This window comes from Canis aureus, chromosome 27 (genome assembly GCF_053574225.1).
Source record: "Canis aureus isolate CA01 chromosome 27, VMU_Caureus_v.1.0, whole genome shotgun sequence".
NCBI classification, from domain to species: Eukaryota; Metazoa; Chordata; class Mammalia; order Carnivora; family Canidae; genus Canis; species Canis aureus.
Genome location: NC_135637.1, coordinates 34,234,537 through 34,259,370, shown reverse-complemented (window position 1 = coordinate 34,259,370; position 24,834 = coordinate 34,234,537). Strand labels below are relative to the sequence as shown.

General features: G+C 48.1%; 1 protein-coding gene across 1 annotated transcript in view; it reads left to right on the top strand.

The window, feature by feature from the left end:
• The window catches only part of PI4KA (phosphatidylinositol 4-kinase alpha), a 117,797-nt gene that overhangs the window by 77,411 nt on the left and 15,552 nt on the right, over positions 1-24,834 (top strand). The window contains exons 24-42 of the mRNA XM_077874597.1: positions 3,123-3,193; positions 3,275-3,399; positions 4,587-4,668; positions 4,914-4,997; positions 6,182-6,271; positions 8,325-8,444; positions 10,738-10,830; positions 12,090-12,246; positions 12,484-12,611; positions 17,077-17,235; positions 17,528-17,679; positions 19,067-19,174; positions 19,800-19,927; positions 21,342-21,461; positions 21,623-21,702; positions 21,780-21,973; positions 22,961-23,051; positions 23,424-23,591; positions 24,322-24,375. Coding sequence (XP_077730723.1) covers positions 3,123-3,193; positions 3,275-3,399; positions 4,587-4,668; positions 4,914-4,997; positions 6,182-6,271; positions 8,325-8,444; positions 10,738-10,830; positions 12,090-12,246; positions 12,484-12,611; positions 17,077-17,235; positions 17,528-17,679; positions 19,067-19,174; positions 19,800-19,927; positions 21,342-21,461; positions 21,623-21,702; positions 21,780-21,973; positions 22,961-23,051; positions 23,424-23,591; positions 24,322-24,375 — 2,204 coding nt within the window. The remainder of the gene's footprint in view (positions 1-3,122; positions 3,194-3,274; positions 3,400-4,586; positions 4,669-4,913; positions 4,998-6,181; positions 6,272-8,324; positions 8,445-10,737; positions 10,831-12,089; positions 12,247-12,483; positions 12,612-17,076; positions 17,236-17,527; positions 17,680-19,066; positions 19,175-19,799; positions 19,928-21,341; positions 21,462-21,622; positions 21,703-21,779; positions 21,974-22,960; positions 23,052-23,423; positions 23,592-24,321; positions 24,376-24,834) is intronic.

Genomic DNA, 24,834 nt, shown 5'->3' with positions numbered 1-24,834 from the left:
GCTCTGTCCACAGTAGCCAAAATATAGAAAAAGCTCAGATGTCCATTGACAGATGAAGATAAAGATGTGGTATATACGTATACAATGGAATATTAGCTCACTGTGGGGATAGGCCCAGACCTTCCGTGAGAGGTTCCATGCCTCAGTAGTCCTGTTGGCCATAAGGAGACCCTACTCAGGACCATGATTTAAAAAAGAATTAAATTAAAAAAAAATAAATCTTACCATTTGCAATAATGTGGATGGAACTAGAGGGTGTTATGGTAAGCAAAATAAGTCAGAGAAAGACAAATACCATATGATTTCACTCATATGTGGCAATTTAAGAAACAAAACAGATGAACATAGGGGAAGGGAAAGTGAAAATAAGATAAAAAACAGAGAGGAAGGCAAACCGTAATAGACGATGAACTCTAGGAAACAAATTGAGGGTTGCTGGAGGGGAGATGGGTGGGGACCTGGGGTAACTGGGTGATGGGCATGAAGGAGGGCACTTGATGTAATCATGATATAATGTAATGTTATATACAACTGATGAATCACTGAAATTCTACTTCTGAAACTAATAATACATTGTATGTTAACAAAATTGAATTTAAATAAAAGTAAATAAATTTTTTAAAAAGAGGAAATTAAATTGCACTGAAGACCGATGTACACTTTACCTACACTTAATTTTCACGGTACACTGTACTCTTCCACATGATTTCCAAATGGGTTGTTTCTTTCTTGAGTGGGTAGGTAGGGTAAAGCCAATAAATGCATACCTACGGAGTGTGCTTTCCTTTTCTTTTTCTCTTCCGAAAACATGAGAGGTGGGAAGGAGATATCTTTGGAGATGTGTTATTCGTGAGTTTTCAGAACCAAGCAAGAGAGAGATTATAAAAAGCATGTAGCAGTCCCCGAAGGAGAGGGCCAGCCCCTCCTCTGTGCAGGTGTCAGCCAAACCTCCACGTGTTCGTGCAGTGTAGCCTGCCAGCTGCCTAGTCACTCAGTTCAGACTAAGACCAAGGTAATCCAAGCTAACTTTAAGTACAAAAAAGGAAAGGGGCTTTTTTTTTTTTTAATGTAAAAGTCACCATAGAAGCTACAGCATGATTATCACGGGCATCTGACCACTGTCTGATTGTTTTTTATTAGGAACCTACAGTTTGTTTCCTAAGAGCTATATGAAGATTTTATGCTAAGGGGAAAAAAAAAAAAAAACCTCAAAGATATGCTAAACACACCCCTGAAAGCAAGATTTCATCCACCAAACTTCTTAGAAATTAGCCTCTCTCTCCTTGGGCATCTTGTCCAGGTCACACTAATCATTTTCCATGTCTGAGAGCTTCAGGGGCCCATTTAACCTCATAACAAACACTTACGTGGTGCCTCTTTATGTTTCAGACTCTGCCTGGGCCTCGGGCACAAAGGTACAGTGCCTGCCTAATGTCTGTGCCCTAATGACCTTGCATCCTTGTCATTTAGCCACCCTAAAGACAATGCATAAATGGGACAGCACTGGAGGATGAGCAGCATTTAATTATATCACATTGTGATGCTCATGCCCTGCTGTTGCTTTCAAATTTGCTTTGGCAGCAATGACCACATCTGGTTCTTGGATCTTGGTTTCTAAACACCATTCGGCAGTAAAGGGAGCCAAGGCTCCATGTAAAAAAAAAAAAAAAAAGAAAACAAGAAAACAAGGTGAGCCTGGGACAGCTCACAGTGCCAGAAAGGAAGGTCTTAGGGAAAAAAGAAAAGGGACATAAAGAAGAAGAAAAGAGGAAAGGCCTGTGGGCATGTCACAAGGGCAGAAGTCTACTTGAAAGAGCTCCTAATGGCCATAGCTGGAACAATTTGAACAACACAATGAATAACAACAGTATTGGATTATAACCCAGTGCAAGAAACAAATATACATGAGTCCATACTAATTAGGTGATTGAACAAATGAAACATGGGGAGGAAGAGACGGACCTTTCTTATTTTTTTTTAAGATTTTATTTATTTATTCATGAGAGACACAGAGAGAGGCAGAGACACAGGCAGAGAGAGAAGCAGGCTCCCCATGCAGGGAGCCTGATGTGGGGCTCGATCCCAGGTCTCCTGGATCACACCCTGGGCTGAAGACGGCACTAAACCGCCTAGCCACCCAGGCTGCCCATGAGACCTTTCTTAAAGAATTCCAATTACTAAAAGTAGAGAGAGTGAAGAAAATAGAAAATCCCAGTGAGACCAGAGTACCTGCTGTAGGCAGAGTCCACTGACGGGTGCAGAAACCAGTGGGAAAAATCTTAAAGAGAAATTACATGTCTAAAAAAAGAGAGAGAAAGAAATGACATGTCTGCATCACCTCAAAGTATTTCCACCCCAGAGTATTTCCTGGTGACTGTGGTGGTTTTAACTTACACCCACATTCTCTTCAGGAGCTGCTACTTAATTCCCCTCCCTGTGTGGGCTGGACGCAGTGACTCCTTTCTGAAGAGTAGAGCATGGAAAGGGAGAAATAGTAACTGGACAGTGGGAAACCTGGCACACACCACTGTACCCAAGCAATCAAGGTCAGCCTCACCAGCGGTAGGAGATCCTGATTTCACACACCTCCCCTGCCCTGCCACCCCACTGCAATGCAACAAGAAGGCCACTTCACCTCTGGGATTTTCCTAAAATCCTGTAACCTTGGTCTAATCATGCACATGCATCAGACATACCTAAATTGAGGGACATCCTACAAAATGCCTGTGCTCTTCAGAAGTTTCAAGGTCACAAAAGGCAAGAACAGAATGAGGAGTCAACATAGATTGTGGGAGACTAAGGAGACCTGATGGTCAGTGTCATGTGGCATCCTCATTGGATCCTTGGACAGGAAGGTCACATTAGTGGGAAAACAGGGGAAATCTAAAATAAATCTAAATAAAGCCTGAAATTTAGGTAAGACTATTACTGTTGGCTTCTTAGTTTTGACAAATGATCTGCTAAGATCTGGAGAAGCTGTGTACAGGGTATGTGGGAACTCTGTGCTCTCTCTGCCACTCCTTTGTTAGTCCAAAATCTTTTCCAAATAAAATATTTGAAAGTAGCTGGAATTGGTTCCTTTCCTTTGATGCTCCTGACCTGTGAAAACCTCCTCATTTCAGGGATGATGCAGTGTGTGATTGCTGTTGCAGACAAAGTATTTGATGCCTTCCTGAACATGATGGCAGATAAAGTAAGCCTTGTCAGCGTGAGTGTGTATGTGCCCAAGGCATGTGGAGAGCACCTGTTGTACCTGTCTCTTCTGAATCAACAGGCTAAGACTAAGGAGAATGAAGAAGAGCTGGAGCGGCACGCACAATTTCTACTGGTGAACTTCAACCACATTCATAAGAGGATACGGAGGGTGGCGGACAAGTATCTGTCTGGTCTGGTGGATAAGTAAGCTCATTTTCCTTCTGTGTGTGTGTGTGTGTGTGTGTGCATGCATGTGTGTAAAATTCTCATTTTGGAATGCACGGAAGAACCATCCTTATACTAGCAGTGCAGAAAAATTGGAGTCTGAATTTAAACTCTCAAATGGCAATGCAGCCTCTCTCAGAATCTCATGGAATTTGCTGTAAGGTCTGAAATTTGGTCCTGAAACTTCCACTTATTCTGAGCTATTGATGCTCCTTGCAGTGCGTCTCTGGACAAGGGGTGTCACCTGCCTGTGTCTCGGCATCCCACCCTCCCCTGCTGCAGGGCTTCTCAGGGCTTCCTCTGGGAAGTACACAGCCACCCTAAGTGACATCTTCCACCCCAGAGCCTAGCCAGAGGTCCCGGGTAGAATCAGTGTCTTTCAGGCTCCTCAGAGAGGAAGGAGAGCCCACACAGACCCTTTTCCACTCCAGGCTGTCTGTGCTGGGAGCCAAAGTGGATTCTCATGGGACATGCCCCCACATGGATGGGAACCCTCAAGGTGGGCTGGGCCAGCCTGTCTGCAGTGTGAGGGCTAGAGGCAGCAAACAGCCGTGCTGGGTCTGCCCACAGATCCCTGCAGGCGTCCAGGAGCTCTGGAGCCTGCTGCAGGCATCATGTGCCTGGTCCAGGCAGGCCCAGAAAGTAAGTCCAGCACACGTATGACTTGTGTCTGAGCTGGACCTCCTAAGCGATGGGCCACAATGAATCACAGCTGTGCAGAGTCGGCTCTCTTCAACCCTGACCACTACATTCAGGAACAGGTTCTTTTCTTTGCTCCAGGATGCCATCCAAATACTACCATTTTCACTTTGTGCCATCATGTGAAAGTATTAGGGTGCCCTGGTCAAAACCAAGGAGGATCGCTTTGGGGAGTGAGGGAGCACGACCCTACCAGTATATAACTGAGACGATCGATCGGTGTCAAGTTGAGAGCAAGTCACATGGGACCACATCCGGGCCCTGAAAAGTGGGACTGGCAGGAGCCTGGGGGGTGTTTCTGACTGAGTCCTGTCTGGGAGGCCTCCTGACCTCCTCTGACCCTCAGCTGGGCAGCAGGAGGTGGGGCTCCCACCTCACCCTATCCCACCCCTCAAGGTAGCACTTTAAGGAACTGAGATTCCTTGAAGGTTTGGCTGCTCAACCCTAAGACATGACTCTTGATGTAGGTTTCCCCACTTGCTCTGGAGCGGGACAGTACTGAAGACCATGCTGGACATCCTCCAGACCTTGTCACTGTCACTGAGCGCTGTGAGTGTCCCTGCCTTATGCCTGAATCCGATTTATACTACAAGTAGCCAAATTGGGGGTGGGGACCCCAGATCCCACCCTGGCCTTTCCCAGCGAGCTGCAGCAAGTTTGGAAGTCCATCACAGACCATATATGTGTGGGGAAGGGAAGCAGACACTCTGCTGCCCAGTGTGAGCTGGAGGCCCAGCTCAGCAGAGGCAGCCCAGGGAAGGCGGTTGGAAGAGGGAGCTTTGTTGTGTTTTCAGGACATTCACAAGGACCAGCCTTACTACGACATCCCTGATGCCCCCTATCGGATCACCGTTCCTGACACTTGTGAAGCCCGAGAGGTAGGCTGGCAGCCGTCCCCTTATTAAGGGCCGTCTTCATTGCCCTCTGGAGCATCAGGGCTGGCACATTGCACGCATTAGATTATTCGGTCCCAGCAGTTGGAGGTGTGAGCACTGTGGTCCCCCGCCCGCAGTGAAGAAGGCCTGAGTTGTCAGAGTTGCACAGTATGAGCAGGGTGGGCTCCTGCCCATCAGCCATGCTGACACCAAGCCCTTTCTTGGTTCAGCTGCCAAAGGTTTTCAGCTGCCTGTCCGTTTATGGTGTCTCAGAGCTGCATGAGCAAACACGACTGTCAGACCAACTTCACCATTGTGAGGTGTGCAGACTGTCATTGTGGTAGTCGAGTAACATGACTTTGGCTTTGTGTGACGCTATGGGAAATAGAGTAAATAGCTCTAGATAAGGAGGATGTGCTGTGTGAGGTCTGACTCGGAGCCCTCACTATGGCAAACTGAGGCCTAGGGCCAGGTCACATCCCAACCTTGGGGCCTCCAGCCAGACCAGCTGCCAGCTGGGATTTCTCCCCACAGTTACGAGGCCGCCGGAATGGCTTTTACCTCCCAGGACCTATATTCTCCAGTCACTGATTCAGGACATATGTAGTCCAGTGGCCATGTGAGGCACTGTGAGCTAGGCCCTGCCACTTTATGCCAGGATTATAGACCAGGCTGTCTATACCCTATTCCCAGAGCCTCGGAGTTAGAACATGGTCACTATAATCATTTGCTAGGGTTGCCATGATTAAGTGCCACAGACTGAGTAGCTTAGACAACAGAAATTTATTTAGTTATTTATTTTCTCACACTTTTGGGAGGCTAGAAGTCTAAGATCAAGGTGTTGGCAGGGTTAGTTTCTTTAGAAACCTCTCTCCTTGGCTTTTAGATATCTTTTGTGTTCTTGTATCCTCACGTCTTCCCTCTGTACCCTAATCACCTTCTCTTTGAAGTACACAAGTCGGGTTGGATTACGGCCCACCCATATGATAACCATTTTACCTTAATTACCTCTTTAAAGGCTCCATCTCCAAATACTGTCACATTCTGAAGTACTGGAGGCTAGGACTTCAATACTGGGTTTTAGGGGGGTACACTTAAGCCCTCAATAGTAGTTAACTGCAGTCTGTAGCTAGCATCCTCTGACAACCCAAATACACTGATTTCGGCCTGATTACACTCTTTTCCAGAGCATCGTGAAGGACTTCGCAGCACGCTGTGGAATGATCCTACAGGAGGCAATGAAGTGGGCACCTACAGTTACCAAATCCCACTTACAGGTACTTTCACAAAAAAAGCAATTTTGATACACTCCTTCCAGTGATCCAGAGAGCTTTCATAGACATAGCATACTTGAAATACAAACAGCACTAGTGTGAATAAGCAGAGACCAAAAACATGAGTCTAATGCCTGAGAATAACAGAAGCCTCAGAGGCTGACTCTTTGGTGGGAACACCTTGGGGGGTAAGGGTGCTGGTTATGGGTGAGGGGGGCAGGTGCAGTGGGCTCTGTGAGCAGACAGACCCAGGGAACCTGACCACTCACCAGGTAGGTGTCAGGTCTGTGGCAGGACTTGGGGCTGCTTGCAAGATGGGTGCACAGGGAGACCTGGCAGTCCAGCAGCAGCACCTGTGCTGGGTACTGGAGCTGGAGGGTGGCTGCCATCCCAGTAGAGCCCTGTCCAGGTTGCACGTGGAGCTGCACATGAGCCTTCTCAGACCACAGCTCTGGCTTATGAGCACAAATGACTGCAAGGTGAGCCATTACTCTGGTCAAGCAGAGGTGGACCAGAAATACCACAATACGTGAGAGGAAAAAGTCACCTCAAAGGGATCAAAGATAAGAAAAAAACCACTAGAACAGATCTGGCTTAATAAAGAGAAGGTGCATCAAAAGGGGCGTGTGAAGCTGACCTCAGCAACACTTGTTAGGATAAAGCTAATTCCAAAGTGTTTCTGCGTCTGGAATCCAGGAAGGACAGAGCAGCTAGCCCCAAGGGCCTTCCAAGGCTATTTGAAAATCCATTTTGCAAGAGCCCATAGGTGGTGCCTAGCATTGCCATACAGTTCTTCCTTTAGCTAAGGTTTTGGAGCAATGAGGTTAGAGCAGTTAGGGAAATGAAAAAACAAAAAAACAAAACAAAAAAAACTGGAGCCCTCCATTAGACATTCAGCAGCTAAGCTGCATAGAGGTGGGCCTTGTGACTAGGCTGTGCTTGTAGCTTAACAACTGCCACTGTCTAGTGGATACACCGGTACTCTTCGGGCAAGGGTACTTTCTCAAACTCTTCATATTTGGGAACTGATTTTTTGTGGTAGACATGGAGGAGGGGGGGGCCTCAGCTCCCAAGGCTAAGGTCTAAAGAGGGGTGGCCCCCTTTCATTCCTAAAAAGGTTCATTAAACAAAAAGGCCTACTATAGGGAGAGCCATGTGTTTCTGCAAGCGTGGCCTAGCAAGGGAGAGGAAAATGCAAAGAAACACTTGAATTGGTCTCATTGGTCCAGCCTTCATTGCCCAGCTGTAGTATCCCCATCCATCCTGGGCTTCCAGCTGGCAGCTTCAGCCCATCCTGAACCATCCTCCACACTGCCCACTACAGCGGCCCATTGTTGCTAGCAAATAGGCTCGGCACACCTCCCTCCTACCTCTGTTCATTAGCCACTCCCCTTTACTATGGGGTCCATGGTTGGGTTTCTGGCTTGTGCACTTTCCTGAGGGGAGTCCTGTGGCTCACTCTAAACTCCCTCCCCTGGCATACAAGGCCTTTTGGACTTGGCCTGTCCCTGGGCCAGGCTTGCCACCTGCTATCTAGCCCCTTGTATTTGCTACTCCTGCAGTGCTGATCCCTGGCCCCTGATGATCCACAGAGCAGAAGGCCTTCTCACATGTCCAGGCATCCCTTTACCCCAGCAACTCCCTCCCCCAGTTGGCCAGGCAGACTCAGACCCTTGCTCTGCCTTCCTGCTATCCATCAGGCCCCCTTTTACACGCAGGGCTGCTCTGGCAAGAGAAGTGCCAGCATGTTGACAGCAGGGCCAGGACTCTGCAGCTCTGTGTTCTGGGTATCTGGCATGGGACCTGGCAGGTGGCAGACTGTCAGCAAGGATGTATCAAAAGAATAAGTGATCGTCTCACATTTACTGTGTGTGCCAGCCACTGTGGGCAAATCATCCTTGTTCATGAAGGAGCCATAGCCAACTGGGGGTGGCAGGGGGTCTTGGGGGGTTTAACTGATGCTCCCACAGAGAAGGATCCACCTGACATCAAAACCAGTGTTTGCTCTACTACCTCACACACCTTAAAATAAAACAGCCCTTTTTTTTCTGACCAGGAATATCTGAACAAACATCAGAACTGGGTGTCAGGACTGTCCCAGCACACGGGGCTGGCCATGGCCACCGAAAGCATCCTGCACTTTGCTGGCTACAACAAGCAGAACACCACTCTTGGGGTATGTGTGTGCCTCCTGGGGAGCAGGAATCTCCTCAGCCCTGGGAGCCACAGTGCAAGGGAAAAGACCAAAGCATTTGGGCACCCATGTGCTGCACAAGCAGCTATGCTAGCAGTAAGCAGGTCAGGTTCCATGTGAGATGCCCAAGTTCAAAGAGTGTTGTCACTGGAACCTTATTGTGTTTTCTTGATTCATTAATGATATCAGATTTGGATTTCTTTGTATGCACAAGGAAGGAAACTGATGTATAGGAGACACGGTCAGCATTTTCTTATAGTTCACGTTGATTGGAAACATTACTTGGATTTTCCTGTTTCAGCAGGTGCCAGAGCACACATGCATACACACCCTCAGCTTCATCTTGTTCCACTCAAGATTACTTTAGAGGGCAGCACATCCATGAAGTAGTGCTTTTTTAGTTAAATCAGAGTTTAGGATCAGAGCAGCAGATTGACAACAGGTGATCTGACTGGCAGCATTGCATGGCAGTGTCTCCCAGTCTTAGGGCCTAGCACTGTGTCTGTCAGTCTGGCCCAACCCAGTATGGCTGCAGGCTTCTTAACTCTGTGCCTCCTAACTCTCTCAGGATGGGGAGGTGGGGAGGTTGCCACCTGTCTTAAGGACATGATAGGGTGGAGGTACAGAGGCTGAGCACCAGTGGGAGGATGGCCTTGTGACTTCTCACCATGGCTGTGACTCTAAGTGGGAAGAGAGGAGCCCATGAGGCAGGCTGAGGGTGCTCAGCCTCCGTGCAGAGAAACCAGTGTCTTCTTATGTCCCTTGTCATTTTTGGAGCTCTCACCAGAGATCACTCCATGTTCTCTGAAGACATCAACATCTGCAAATACAGCTAGAGCACCCTCCACACTGTGGCCTACAAATGCATTTGCCGCCTAAGGAGCCTGCAGACATCAATGAGCCCTATTCAGGATGCTGAGAAGGCCACTGTTCCCCATTTTGCAGGGGAGTATATTCAGACTAAGGACAGCAAGTGACTTCTCTAGGACCTCACAGCTGATTAGTGGCAGGGCCAGGTTCTAGTACAGACCTGCTTGATGCCATAGGCAACACTGTCTCCAAAAAACATAAAGCAGTTTTGTGTGACCTTTTAAAAAGTAATCCAGCATAATTTTATGAGAAAACCTTGTATTTTCTGGCTTTTTTCCCCAAAAATTTCATATTTTCTTCTTCTGACCTTCTTTCTCCCCACTCACCTCCCTCCAAGAAACAACCCCTCAAACTTCAACAATTGAGAGATTCATTTTCCTCAGTAGCATCTGTATATCAAGAAGTGGATAGGTTGGTTGTGTTGGTTTGTAGTAAAAGGTACTAAAAGGAAATGTGAAAGGTGGTCATCCTCAGTGCATATTCATAATGTATGGTGATGCTGGGCAGAGCAGTAGCTGGAAAGCATAGTAGCAGTGACCAGCCAGGGTTAGGAAGAGCAGTCATCAGGACCCTGGGGTATGGAGACTGAAACTGAAGCTGAGGAAGTGGGGGCAGGGTGTGATCTGCAAATATTTTCCCCTTTTTGTGGGCTGCCTTTGTTCTCAGGAGTGCGCCCCTTTTGTCTTCTGCTGTTAGGCCAGCATTAGACCTGCAGCAGCTGTTGGGTGTCTCTGAGCTCCTGCTGGCTTCTGACACCATGCTCTTAACTTCACCCTTCACCATCTTCAAGTCACGTGTACACACCAACACATACCCACAGAGGAGACAGCCTGGGAACACTAATTTCTCAGCATTTTCATTGTAGGCTATGATGATTTTCACAATGATCTGGTGATTAGATCTGTTCACCACTGGGAATGAAAGCAATCAGGGCAGTAAAATGAAGCTATATCACAAGCTGCCTTCCAGAGAAAATTTTTCATACTAAAAATTTTTTTATCTTTTTCCTATGAGACCTGTCAGACTAGAGGTTATTCTAAAGTATTTTTGTTTCATTAGCTTGGCAGCACTGAAGATTTTTAATAACCCCTGAATCCAAACTTGACTTCTTAATTGGACTTAGGCTTAGCCATGGTGAACATGAGAAAAGCATGTCTCAGTGGCCTGAAATAATTCTTGATAGGGGTGCCTGGTTGGCTCGGTTGAGTGTCTGCCGTTGGTTCAGGTCATGATCCCAGAGTCCAGAGATCGAGCCTTGCATCAGGCTTCCTACTCAGAGGAGAACCTGCTTTTCTCTCTCCCTCTCCCCCTCCCCCTGTTCCCTCTCTCACTCTCTCACTCAAATAAAATCTTTAAAAAAAAAAAAAAAGAAGAAGAAGAAATAATTCTTGACATTTGTCTATAGGCAACTCAGCTTACAGAGCGCCCAGCCTGTGTGAAGAAAGATTACTCCAACTTCATGGCATCCCTGAATCTACGCAACCGCTATGCAGGCGAGGTACTTTTCCTGCCCTTGTGTCCCAGGGCCATCAAAGTGTCCTCTCGCTCCAATGCCAGTCAGCTCCCTTCCAGTGGAAAATGCACTTGAGGTCTAGAACTCACTCACTTTAGGTGGACTTGAAGGTGTGGGGCCCTGGGACTCACCAGCACAGTCTGGAGCATTTATGGCACCCACTCACCACGTCTGCAGGAGGGTGATTTCACATACACACACTCTGGCCACACTGAAGCTTTCTGTTTTTCTGCCCTGTTTTTTAGTGATAGCAAACATTTGTTGAGTGCTGTGCACTATCTAGGGTGGTTGATGAGGTGTACATACTATTATTACAATTTTACAGATAATGAAACTGAGGATCTCGAAATAAAATAACTTGCCAGAGTTACACAGGCAGAGCGGGGTCAGGAACCACATCTGATCACCATGAGGGCTTTCATCCACCATGCCACACTTTAGCCCAGCTTGGCAAGTTGCTTCACCTCTCGGGGCCTCAGTATCTGAATCTATAAAACACAGAAGTTAGCCTACACCATTTCAGAGGTCCCTGCAAGTCCATCAGTGCCTAGTCTGAGTGGGGTCTCCCCTCCCCCCTGTACAACTTCCTCATTCTAGCAGTTGCTCTTCCTCTTCCTGTGAACCCTCAGCACAGGGGCCCCTCACTCTGCTAGGCTAGGCTGGGCTAGGCTGTTGCTGACCCTAGCTAGGCTGCCACTGACCCTGCGTTCCCATGTGCTAGGGATTGCTCTGATGGCCTGTTCCACCTATTTTGAATACCCCAGTGGTGGTAGGAAATCTGTCTTTGGCAGTAGGTTTGGTTTTTGGAAGGAGTCATATCTTTTCTATGTAGTCGAGTCTTGTAGATAAGAGAGCAGCATGCTTTTGTTGGGGAAAAAAATGATATACAACTTTAAAAATAATGAGACCGCGCTTCTCATTTGAGTCATTAATTGACTCTGAAAGAACTGTTTTTAATCAGTCCACATCATGCAGCCCTACTGTGGTTCAGACCCCGAATTCAGTACTAAAATGTAAAATCAACAAGACCAGGTCTCTGCATCTGAAGGACCATCTAGAATGAAGGAAATACCAACATGCATTTCTGAAAGAGAAGTTCCCCCAATGTATAAGCAGTGGTAGCATCATTGAGCCTGGCACTCTCTACACACATAAGCTCTAGTTTGAGAAAGTAAGGCTCTGGTCAGGCCTTGTCCGTGTGCCTGGATTATGTGAAGCTCTCTTGACAAGTGTGCTTCTTGCAGGTATATGGAATGATTCGGTTTTCAGATGCCACAGGCCAGATATCTGACCTGAACAAAATGATGGTCCAGGAGCTGAATACAGCGTTAGACCTCAGTAATGCTCAGCAGTACACGCAGGCCATGTTCAAGCTGACAGCAATGCTCATCAGCAGCAAAGGTAATGGATGGAGGCATTGGGGAGCTCTGAGCTCGTTTGGAAATGAGTATTTACCTTTGTCTTCTTTAGGGATCTGGGGGTCCCCTAGTAGAGATCTCTGTGGTGTCCTTAGGGGTAGAAGTAAACAGAAGACCATCATTGGCCCACCTGGTTCTCTGTCTTGTTGACTTAAGGAGACAAGCAGAGGGTTCAGCCAGTGTTCAGTGCTTCTTCTGAATAGCGTGTGTTTGGTTACAGATTGTGACCCACAGCTCCTTCATCATCTGTGTTGGGGTCCCCTCCGGATGTTCAACGAGCATGGCATGGAGACTGCCCTGGCCTGCTGGGAGTGGCTGCTGGCTGGCAAGAATGGTGTGGAAGTACCGGTAGGACACTAGCTGTGTTCAGCTCCTGAGGGTGGGGCCAGAGAGATGGAGAGAGCTTGACCTGGCTGTTCACCTGACAAGCTTGGAGACCCCAGGCAAGCCTCTCACCCTCTGGGGCCTCAGTCTCCTTATATGTAAGGCTGTGATATTAATGCCTGACCACTGGGCTATCACGAGGACAACAAGGAATATGTGTTAAAAGGATCCTAGTGGGATCCCGGGTGGCTCAGCGGTTTAGCGCCACCTTCAGCCCAGGGCGTGATCCTGGAGACCTGGGATGGAGTCCCACGTCGGGCTCCCTGCATGGAGCCTGCTTCTCCCTCTGCCTGTGTCTCTGCCTCTGCCTCTCTCTCTCTCTCTCTCTCAGGAATAAGTAAATAAAGTCTTTATTAAAACAAACAAACAAAAAACAAAGATTTAAAAAAAAAAGGATCCTAGTGGTTTCTAGGAGTTGTTGTTTCTCAAAAGCTCAGTAGAGGGAGCCATTTCTCTGAGAGTGGAACACATAGAATATGATCCAGAGAGGTTGTGGTTGTTCACAAAGACATTTATTTCTCTTGGCCTGCTCACTTTGGGAGGGGCAGTCTTCCTGGTGTCCATATTTCTAAAGTTGATGTTGGAGGAGGCCCCCAGGCAAGGTCATATACGCCCTTTCAACTGATTGGATGAATATCTAAGAACTGTTGAATTTTTCAAAGATCTCATTAATTTTCATAACAACAGGGAATTTGGCATTTTTTCTGTGTTTACTTAAGATGAGTTGAGATAAGTGGTCAAAAGAGGTGTTTACTTTTTCTTGTACCCTGAGGAAAATGCAATATTTCCAAAGATGGAATTAGAATGTTCCGGGTAGGTGCTGGTGGTGGCAATAATCATCATACCTCACATTTGCCTGGGTTATTATAATTGTATGGAGTTTGTGTTGGGCACACCACTCAGAGTCTGGGGAGGTATTTTGGTCTGGTGGCTCCCATGGGAGAGTACCTGGTCAGGGAGAGGCACTGACCTTTGCCTCTCAGAAGAGCAAGTCAGCTGGGGCCCTAGACTTACCAGTGGCTCCTGGACCCTTTATCTATGAAACTAAGGTGGGCACTGGGTTCTCAGCCTGGCCAGCTCTGCTCACATCACGGAGCATGCAGAAGGGCCTGTGAGAATCCTGCCACAACCTGTAGGGGCTCTGACTCCAAAGAAAAGTTCCTCATCCGTGTAATGAGACTACTAGTATGAGCACCTGTGACAAAGAGTTATTGTGGAGATTGAATGACTTAATTCACCTCACCTCACAGGCCAGGATCAGTGCCCAGCGTAGCGATCTATTAGTAAATACAAACTGCTCTTGTGATGGTGGCTGTTGTCATTGCCAGGTAGAGGATTCCACACTGACAGTGATCTGCCATTGCTGTTACATACACCCACATGCCCCCTTCTTTGGCTTTCATCTGTTTTACTACTGCATGTGTTATTATATCTTATAATAGTGCTATATTTGTTCTAAAAGTCCAAAGCTTTTCAAAGAAATTAAGAAAAGGACTTTTTAAAAATATCACACATTTATCCAAATATTTTCCATTTCTCACATTCTAAGTCTTCCTGTAAACTCAGATTCGCAATTGTTCACTTTAGCCCAAAGAAATTCCCTTACCAGGGATCCCTGGGTGGCGCAGCGGTTTAGTGCCTGCCTTTGGCCCAGGGCGCGATCCTGGAGACCCGGGATCGAATCCCACGTCGGGCTCCCGGTGCATGGAGCCTGCTTCTCTCTCTGCCTGTGTCTCTGCCTCTCTCTCTCTCTCTCTGTGTGACTATCATAAATAAATAAAAATTAAAAAAAAAAAAAAAAAAGAAATTCCCTTACCATTCCTGTAGTTCAGGTCTGCTGAAATAAATTCTCTCTGCTTTAGTTCACCTTCATTTTTTTTTTTTTTTTTGTTTTTATGCATGTGGATATTTTTCCTGGATCTAGGATCCTGGGTTGACAGGTTTTTTTGTTTTGTTGCTTTTAGCATGGTAAGTACATCTTCTATTGTCTTCTGGCTTGAATTGTTTCCAGGGAGAAGTTAGCAGTCATTCTTATCATTGTTCCTCAGGAAGTACTATTGTTTGTATTTGGTTTTTCCTTTTACCTGCTTTTAGGATGTTTCCCTTCATCTTTGATTTTTAATAGTTTGACTATGATATGTGGTTTTCTGTGTATTTGTCCCGCTAGGGTTTATTGAGTTGCTTAACTTTAGAGATTGAAGGTTTTTCATCAAAGTAAGAAATTTTCTTTAAATATTTTTCCCCATTTTCTTGTCTCATTTTGGGATTCCAAGTACCCACACCTATGTTGATGACTTCATATTGTCCCACAGATCATTAACATTCTCTGCAGTGCTTTTCACTTTACTATCTCTCTCATTTCATTTTGGCTCATTTTAATTGGTCTGTCTTCCAAATCACTGCCCTTTTCTGACACGTTATTCTTTCTGTTGTTAAGCTATCATATATATTTTATCTTGGATATCATGAGTCTCAGATCTAGAATTTCTGTTTCTGTTTCATAGTTTGTATGTATCTGATGAGACTCTGTATCTTCATTAGTTTCTCCATCTTTACCTATAAATATTTGGTGATATTTACAATATTTTAAAGTTCTTGTCTATTCTAGAGTCAGGGTCATCTGTGGGTCTGTTTCTCTTGATTTTTTTTCTGTTGATTTTTTTGCTTTCAGTGTTTTAAACGTTTTTGTTGTGATGTGGACTTTATGTATAGAAAAGCAGTAGAAAAAAAAAAGAAAAAAAAAAGAAAAGCAGTAGAGACTGATGTGCACTGCTGTTTTACTTTCTCAGAAAGTAGGTATTTTGTTGAGTAGCTAAAATAAAGGTCACTGACCCCTACCCCTGAGGGGTTAGTCTTGGCAAGAAAAATGGATTTTTCCTGCTTTTTACCACCTTCACTTCCTCCTTTTCCCCCCACATCAGAATCAGAAGAGGGGTCATGGAAGGATTTTTATGCCAAGCAAATTACTGTTTCATTTGGCATCTTTCAGACTTGGATCAGTGTCTGATTGCTATATCTTACATCTCTTGGCATCTGTGGACCTGCTGAAGACTACGTGGATGTTTGTCTTGTTCATTGCTCCATTCCCAGAGCCTGGAGGGAAAGCAGCCAGGCCCAGAGGAAGCAACCAGATGTGCTTGGTCAACACATGAGTGGGCGTGCTGCTTTGCTGTGGCTCATCAGCCTCGGCAGGCCTGCAGTTTCTTCTTCTAACGTAATACTTATATTTGGCTGCAGGAAATAGAAACTGGGCACAGTTCCTTGACCCCCAGGGGCTATCCTCCTGGTGTTGCAGGCAGCTCATTGATATCCTGGCTCATGTCTGAAACTCTGCCACCCTGAGTCTGTGGACTTTTTTCCTCACCTGCAGGACCTCCAGATGGTTTCTGGGCCTCCAAGCAGGAAGTAGGGCAGAGGATGCTGGCTGCCTTGGCCTTCACCCAGTTGATACCCACCTGCTGATTTGTGCCAGTGAGAACCATTGGCCCCCCTAGCCATCAGAAGGCTGGGTGAGGGTACCTGTGACTGGCCACATGGCCTCCCTGAGTAAAACCATAATTAGAAAGGGATGGACACTAGGCAGGGAGCCAGGGCATTTACCCCAGGCACCAAGCCTCAGTTGCCACCTCTCCGCAGATACCCTTAAAGGAACTGCCAAGTATTGTTGGGCCAAAAGGGGAGGCTGCTCCCCCGCAGAACTGCCCAGTGGCAGTTGCGCACTCAGTTTGGCTCCTGAGGTTATTCCTTGGGCCTGGTTAATGGCGTGAAGGTGATTGATGTGCAGGGTCTGTTTGGGGTAGAGAAAAGGAACTGGGCTCTAGAGCCAAAATCCAGTCCTGCTTTTGCCAGATTGGAGACCCTGAGCTGGCGACCTCACCTCTGCAACCAAATGTAGCTTCAGGGTTATTAAGAAGGTTCACAAAAAAAAAAAAAAAAAAAAGAAAGAAAGAAGGTTCACCCAGGTGGAGCCTGTTGAGGGCCCACCCAACACTAGGCCCATCTCAGATGTGCTGACACCACAAAGCAGGAGGCCACAACTTGGCCTAGCGATAATTCGAGAATGGCCTTTTGGTAGAAAACAGCTGGGAAGTTAGATTATAGGTGATCTTTAATTTTTGTTGTTGATACTTCCTTGGTTTTCTAAATTTCATTTGTTGAGCATGTCTTCTTCTTCTTTTTTTTTAAGGGGTAGGGAGGGGCAGAGGAGAGGAGAGGGAGAATCTTAAAGCAGGCTTCAGGCCCAGTGTAGAGCCTGACCTGGGGCTGGATCTCATGACCCTGAGATCATGACCTGAGCTGAAATCAAGAATCGACGCTTACCCAGCTAAGCCACCCAGGCGCCCTGAGCATGTATTCCTTTTATAATTAAACAACAGTAAGTACCTTTCTGTGCTTTGCAGAGACACTAACAGTCATTGCATACTTGCAGTTTATGCGGGAGATGGCAGGGGCCTGGCAGATGACAGTGGAGCAGAAGTTCGGCCTGTTTTCCGCGGAGATAAAGGAAGCAGACCCCCTGGCAGCATCAGAAGCCAGTCAGCCCAAACCCTGTGCTCCCGAAGTGACCCCTCACTACATCTGGATTGACGTATGTGCTTCTCCAGGTTCTCCCACTCTAGCTGCAAGGTCAGGGGATCCCCCTGGGGCCAGTGGCCCAGTAAGCACAGGGCTCCAGGTTTTTGACTGCCTTACGTAGGGACTGGGAGATGGCTGTTCCAGCCTTCTCCCCCAGGCCCCTGCTGGACTTGTCATGCTTCCCCTAAGACCCCTCCCTGCCCTCCTGTTGGCTCAGAGCCCCACCTCAGCCAGCTGTGCTGGCTGTGCTGGCTCTGAGGGCAGGCAGGCCAGGCCCCAGCAGAGCACATGTTCTTCCCATTCAGTTCCTGGTGCAGCGGTTCGAGATCGCCAAATATTGCAGCTCTGACCAAGTGGAGATCTTCTCCAGCCTGTTGCAGCGCTCTATGTCCCTGAACATCGGTGGGGCCAAGGGAAGCATGAACCGGCACGTGGCGGCCATTGGGCCTCGCTTCAAGTGAGGGGCTCTCCTTGTCTCATGGTGGTAGCAGGGATGGGTGGGGGAGGTTTCTGTCAGTTGCTGGTGCAGTAGGCCTTCTGCACTGGTGGAAGAGTTCCCCGTGCTTGGTCTTTTTTTTTTTTTTTTTTAAACCAGAAACTGACCAAGCCCCTAGTACATGCAGAACTCTTAGGAAGGGAGGATCTGTAGGGAATGATCTGGCCTGCCATGCCCTTACAGGGCTGAGAAAGTCAGCCAGAGTGCTATCCACAGCAAAGAGTGTTCAAGAAGATAGTTCACTCATGGACCTAGGGCAGCCAGATGTTGGGCAGCCTTTCTAAATTGATTGGGGGTGGATAGCAGCCAAAGGATTCTGGTGACACAGTGGTGAGAGAGAAGCAGCAGGTAGTGTGTCAGAGCTCAGGTGTGACAAGCTCAGACTAAGGGGCTGGCAGTGACTTTGGGCAGGTCACTTTACCCCTCAGAGATGTTCACAGAAAACTTCTGATCGTGCTGACTACCCCAAGGCGATTTTTGCCAAGGCCCATGCAAAATACCAACCACACCAGGGGCTACCCCCTTTTGGGGATATGTGACCTAGTAGGGAGGCTCAGGCATGGTGCTATGGCCAGGGGTGCTGTGGACACAGCAGGCAGGGTCAGTCTGGTGTGGGGAGCACCTGTAGGTGCCTGGGTGGTCAGTTGGAAGGAGGGTGAGGGTCCCCTTTCAGTGTATGCTCCTCCTGCCTGCTGCCCACTGCCAACACCTGCTCTTTCTGCCCCTCCCCTGAGTTCAGACCCATGTTTCTGCAGTCCACTGGGCACTCCATGGGACTGCGCTTCTCAAACCACTGAGAAGGTGAAGGACTCATACTCTTTTCCCTTCATTTCCAGTCCATCACAGACCTGTACCTTTATAAAATGCATGAGAATAAATTACTAGAAAAGGATTCACACTGGACCACCATAGTAATGCAGAATTGCTGTGGAAATGAGCGGTTATCCCCTCTCCGTTTCTGTACTACTTCATCACAGACCAACACCATCTGTAGAAGCCCATTGAGTAGCCCTGGCCTGGCAAAAACCAACTGCTCAGTAAATTTCTTTTCTTTTAGCTTGAATTAAATGTTCTACCTTTATAGCACCTATGGGTGACTGGACTCAGAAAGCAGTTTGCAAATAGACAAACTTCTGACTAAGGCAGATAAACACAAATTGTTCATTTGCCCCCAGTTAGAGTGAAGATTTCAAAACAAAACAAAACCTTCCTAAGGGATTTCTGGTACAATAAACCTGAATGGCAGTCACCTGGCTGGTGCCATAGTCCTAGCACACTAGAACTAGTAGGGACTCCTCAGGCATTCTGGGCGGCTCGCTCTGACTTGGCCCCTGGTGTTCTTTTGCAGACTGCTGACTCTGGGACTGGCCCTCCTGCACGCTGACGTGGTGCCAAATGCAACCATTCGCAACGTACTTCGCGAGAAGATCTACTCAACCGCCTTTGACTACTTCAGGTACTCCCCCAGCTATGCTGCACACAGTGTGCAGTGATGGCCCGCTGTACCCAATGCCGCCACATCCCCAGAAGTCATGGCACAAAATGGTTTGGCCTGATTTATGCGCTGCCCTTGTTTGGCTCTCTGGTGGCCCTGGATTTGAATATGTTCAGCCCTGTGCTGTATTTCCATGTCTGTGCTTAGAGCTAGCCTCCCAACATGCAACATACACAAATTTTCCCCCATTCAATTGACTTAAGAGAATAACTGTATCCATTTAACTTCCCAGTTCCTATGAATGGTTATTGCACAAAGAATCGCACAGCCTGGGGTTTTGTAAGTGTGTAGATTGTGTTGTATAGAGACAGCTGCAGCTGCACGATCCATCAGGAGCACACCATTCAGCCAAGGGCTGTTGAGAACACTGGGGATAGTAGTAGAGGTGGCCATGGAGGACTCAGAAGATCATCACACTTTTTTCCATTAGAATGAATGAGATAGTTGTTGCCCATCACTAGTTCTGGGTTCACCTTTTGTCATTAAGAGGCCACTTGTGTCCCCTCTCACATGCTTTTATAATACGCCTGGCTTCCAGTCCCAGAGTCCAGGCACTCAACTCTTGCCCTCTTGTGGTTGTTTGAAGTTGCCCCCCAAAGTTCCCTACTCAAGGAGAAAAGAGGCTGCGTGAAGACATAAGCATAATGATTAAATTTTGGACAGCCATGTTCTCAGATAAGAAGTACCTGACTGCCAGCCAGCTTGTTCCCCCAGGTAAGCATTATTCTCATCAGGGCAGCTGCTCCTGGGTGGTGGGGCCAAGGCACGGGGATGGGCGGGACAGTGGTGCCCAGTGGGCACTGAAGGAGCTCAGTCAGAACAGAGAGGGTCCTGCTGAGCCCTGGCCTTGGCTGTGCTGCACAGTGACCAAAGCCTGCCTGGCTACTGCTTGTCCTCCAGCCCCAGCTGACAGCATGAATGAGTGCAGGAGGCCCTGAGCAGAGGCCACATGACGTAACTCCTCCCAGCACCAGCCCAGTTCACCAGCCCCCACTGCATATCTGACAAGCCCATCCTGGGATAAGGCTCATGTGCCAAGATGAGTAAGGCACTGTCTGCTGTCATCTGGTAGGAGACAGCAGTCAAATCGACAGGTGATGTCAACAGGAGAGGATCATGGGAACACCTCTTAAAGCCAGGCCCTTGGCCCCCTGGAGTTGGGGAGCCAAAGCCAGTTTTCTGGAAGAGGTGACATGTGAGCTGAGTCTCCAAGGATGAAAAGGAGCAAGCCAGGGTGGACAGGGTTAAGGAAAAGGTGCTGTGGTGTGTAAGCAAGCAGCAAACCACAAAGAAACATGTTCCTGTTTCCCTGAGCATACAGCTGGTTATACAGCACAAAATAGGGATGAAGAGCGTGGTTTCTGCAGACAGACCCATAGAGGACAGCCTGACTGTAGGAAAAGGAAAGGAAAACTAAAAAGCAAGCACAGTAATTGAGGCATCTTCCTGGCTCCACATATAGCAGGGCCAGCACGCTCCTTGCTTGCTCACACGGGCCCCAAGTTCCTGCTGTGTTAAAGGACAGCATGATGCTGGTGATGAGAGAACTATTTGTAATTTATCCGGATCACTATGCACATTTGTTTTCTTCTATTTTAAAGGCTGGGGGGGTGCACCTGGATGGCTCAGTTGGTTAAGTGTCAGACTCTTGATTTTAGCTTAGGTCATGATCTCAGGGTCATGGGATTGAACCCCAAATCAAGTTCCACACTCAGTGGGGATGCTACTTGAGATTCCCTCCCTGTCTCTGCCCCTCCCCCCCTTTTGCCTGCATTCTCTCTCTTTCTTTCAAATAAATAAAATCTTTAAAACTAAAAAGGTTAGGAGTACTATAATACGTTTTAGTTAGCTTTCTATGTAGAATGGTTAAAAAAAACTTCCCCAGGGCACCTGCTGACTTAGGCAGTGGAGCATGCAACTCTTGATTGCAGAATGTGAGTTCAAGCCCCACATTGAATGTAGAACTTACAAAAAAAAAAAAAAAAAAAAACACAAATTTCCCAGAGGGTGGTTTATTCTGCAGATCCATCAATACCATGTCTCTGCCCCCCACTCTTCCACTGATCGCCTTATCTCTGGTGAAAATCTAGATACCTCATTCTGGAAGCAACAATGTGTTTGCCCACAGATAACCAAGACACCCGGAGCAATCTGGACATAGCAGTCGGCTCTCGGCAACAGGCCACTCAAGGCTGGATCAACACCTACCCCCTGTCCAGTGGCATGTCAACCATCTCCAAAAAGTCAGGTCAGTTGAAGGTTTCCTGATAGGTCCCTCCATCTGAGTCACAACCTGGCAGTTCAGACAGTGGGCAGAGCACTGAAAGACAGCTTCCTCTGGGTTTTAGAAGTAAAGGGTGGTCCAGTGAACTCTGAAGAACATACTTGTGCCTTCTCTTTCCTCTGTAGGCATGTCCAAGAAAACCAACCGGGGCTCCCAGCTACACAAGTACTACATGAAGCGAAGGACGCTGTTGCTGTCTCTGCTGGTAAGGTGATACCTGACATGCCCACAGCACTGGGAATGGGCGCACACAGAAGATGTATTAATGTCTCATCTCACCAGGCCACTGAGATCGAGCGTCTTATCACTTGGTACAATCCACTGTCGGCCCCAGAGTTGGAGCTGGACCAGGCTGGAGAGAACAGTGTGGCCAACTGGAGGTCCAAGTACATCAGCCTGAGTGAGAAGCAGTGGAAGGACAACGTTAACCTCGCCTGGAGCATCTCTCCTTACCTGGCCGTGCAGCTGCCAGCCAGGTGGGCCCCAGTCACACCTGTCTGATGAGAGCCTTGCCAGAAGTCCAGTACAAGGGCACCTGAGCAGGGAGGAATATGATGTGGTCCTGCCAAGGACGGTTGGGGAGGTGATCCTAGACGCCTGGTCCTCTGCCCTAGATGTTGACCCAGTCTTTCTGTGCAGCGGTTAGACAGCACGGACTCCTGCCTGGGGTGCCTAGACCCCAGAACACATTCAGAGCACATTTGAGTCCCCGGTCCTATTTGAGGAGGAAAAGAAGCACATGGAGGCTGTCACCCTAGGGAGGCAGGCCTGAGGAGCCTTTTGGTTTGTTCCCACAGGTCTTTGAGCAGCAAGCTACTCAGATTAGGTGGCCAGCAGCCATGTGTCCTATAAACTCTCCCCTCGTAGCTCTCCAAGGTCAGAACTCTTAGACCAGTAGTAGCTGAAAGGGGCTTCCCAGGACCTTGTGTTAAATCACCCAGAAGTGCATCTACCCCACATGCAGGGATGGACGTTTCCTCCTCAAGAGCACACACTTGCCTACTTATTGCTTCCTCTCTCTGGTTCTAATTCAGTCCTCTGGATCAGGACCACAACTTAATTGTGTTTGTGGAAAGTCTGCCTTGTGTTAGCCTGGGGCAGTGACACCCGAAAACTTGTACCTACTCTCCCAGCTACCATGGGCTGCCATGCTGTAGATGGGCTGCTTTGGGGGCCAGAGCAAGAGCATATTCTGAAGGCAAGGACTGTAAAGGGGGATGTCCTTTGAATGGAGAGTGTAGAATAATTCCTGTTTGAGATAGTTCTGGCATTTTATCCTAACCATTCATAATGCTGTTTATTGTAAACATCTATGATCAAAGTTACCAATATGTCAGTAGCGTAGTGTTTAGATGCCGCTTGGCACTAATCTGTATCCCTCCAATTCAGGGCTCCCCCTGTACCTCCCTCTCTCCCGTGAAGGAAGGAGAGGCCACCCTACCCACACCCTCCATGTGCCATAGGTTCAAGAACACAGAAGCCATTGGCAACGAAGTGACCCGTCTCGTTCGGTTGGACCCAGGAGCCGTCAGTGACGTCCCCGAGGCTATCAAGGTAGCGTAGCATGTCCTGGGGCCTGGGTTTAAACTGCACAAAAACATGACTGCCTCCAAAATGCCTGGAAACTAGAAATGTGACAAAAACCTGACAATATCAACAGTATAAGGACTTTTCTGATTTCCTGGATTTTCGACTTCTGGAATAAAGGCATTTATTATGCTCATAGTAGACAAATATTGAATGTACTTCACCCTAGTTGAAATTATGCTGTTTTACATGATGTATTAGAAGCATTTCCCCACGTGATTATAAATGCCTTATCATCATCACTTCGGGGCTTCCCCTGAGATACAGGCTGGGGATGGGTGTTTCCAGAGGGGCCTCAGGGACTGCCTGTGCCAGACCACCTCCCTGCTTCTTTCCCAGTTCCTGGTCACCTGGCACACCATCGACGCCGATGCGCCGGAGCTCAGCCACGTGCTGTGCTGGGCCCCCGCCGATCCACCCACGGGCCTCTCCTACTTCTCCAGCATGTACCCGCCACACCCTCTCACCGCACAGTATGGGGTGAAAGTCCTGCGGTCCTTCCCACCGGTGAGCCCGTGTCTGGAGTCAGCCTCGGTGGGACTTACCAGCCAGTGTTTGGGTGGAGACAGGAAGGACAGGCTTTATCTCACACTTAATGTAGGCCTGATAAAACATTGGTCCATCCTAGAGCGTGTTTTCCTCCCCATTTCTGTTCAGGCAGTCATAGAAGATAGATTTCGTTTTGATTCAGATATGTTACTGGTATTATTTATTTATTTTATTTTAATTTGGTATTTGAGTTCTAGAAGGAAGTTGACTTGAGTTTGGTTCCAGTTGTGGCTGTGTGGGCACATGGCCCAGCCGTGGGCTATTAGGAAGCCTGGGGATCCCACGTGACAGCCACAGTGACAGGGATTTGGTAGCTGACTCACGGAGGCCCCAACACATGGGCCTGCTGTAACCTCACCCCTTGTCCCCAAGCAGGCTCCCAGCAGTGAACACACATGAGCAGGCCCTTCCCCGATCCTTGTAGGTACGGGAGCCTCATTCCTTTTGCTTTTTCTCACCCATTATGTGTTTCAAGCTGTTGGCCATTTCCTTGCTGTCCTGGCTTTCCCTGGTTCTCAGTCATCTGTGATCTCCAGCGTGATGGTGTCCCATGGGCTGAGTGACAGCAGGGCCGTTCCAGTGGGGCCCTGGGACAGCCATCTGTGTTGCATTTGTTTTCACTGTCCTGGAGGTAAGGAATTGTCTTCCCTTCCTGGTGGTCACAATTGCTTGTCCTTCTCCTTTGCAGGATGCTATCCTATTCTACATCCCCCAGATTGTACAGGCCCTCAGGTATGACAAGGTAAGGCTGTGCCAGCGTGTGCTTTCCTTCCCTCTGAGAGCTGTGCCTGGCAGTGGGGAGGGGGCCATTGGCAACAGGAATGGGGCCTTGGGAACATGACCGCCAGGCTGTGACCCGGTCTCTGAGCTCTTCTCACGGACATCCCCACTGAAGCTGTGGCTGCTCATGTCCAGGAGGCTCCCCTCACCCCACCTCACCCTGAGGCCCCGTCTTGCTGTGCAGGGTGGATGGGCTCTGGAAATACTGCCAACCTCTTCCTTAGTCCCTGAATCCAGCTCCCTCATCTCTTCAGTGGGAAATGGGGGGAGGGTCAGACAAGATGATGTATGTATAGTGTGTGCTTAGGCTGCCTTGGCAGAGAACCACAGAGTGTGTGTGGGGGGTGGGGGTGGGGGGGTGCTAAATGTATCTCTCACAATTCTGGAAGCTGAAAGTCGGAGATCACAGTGCCCATAGGAT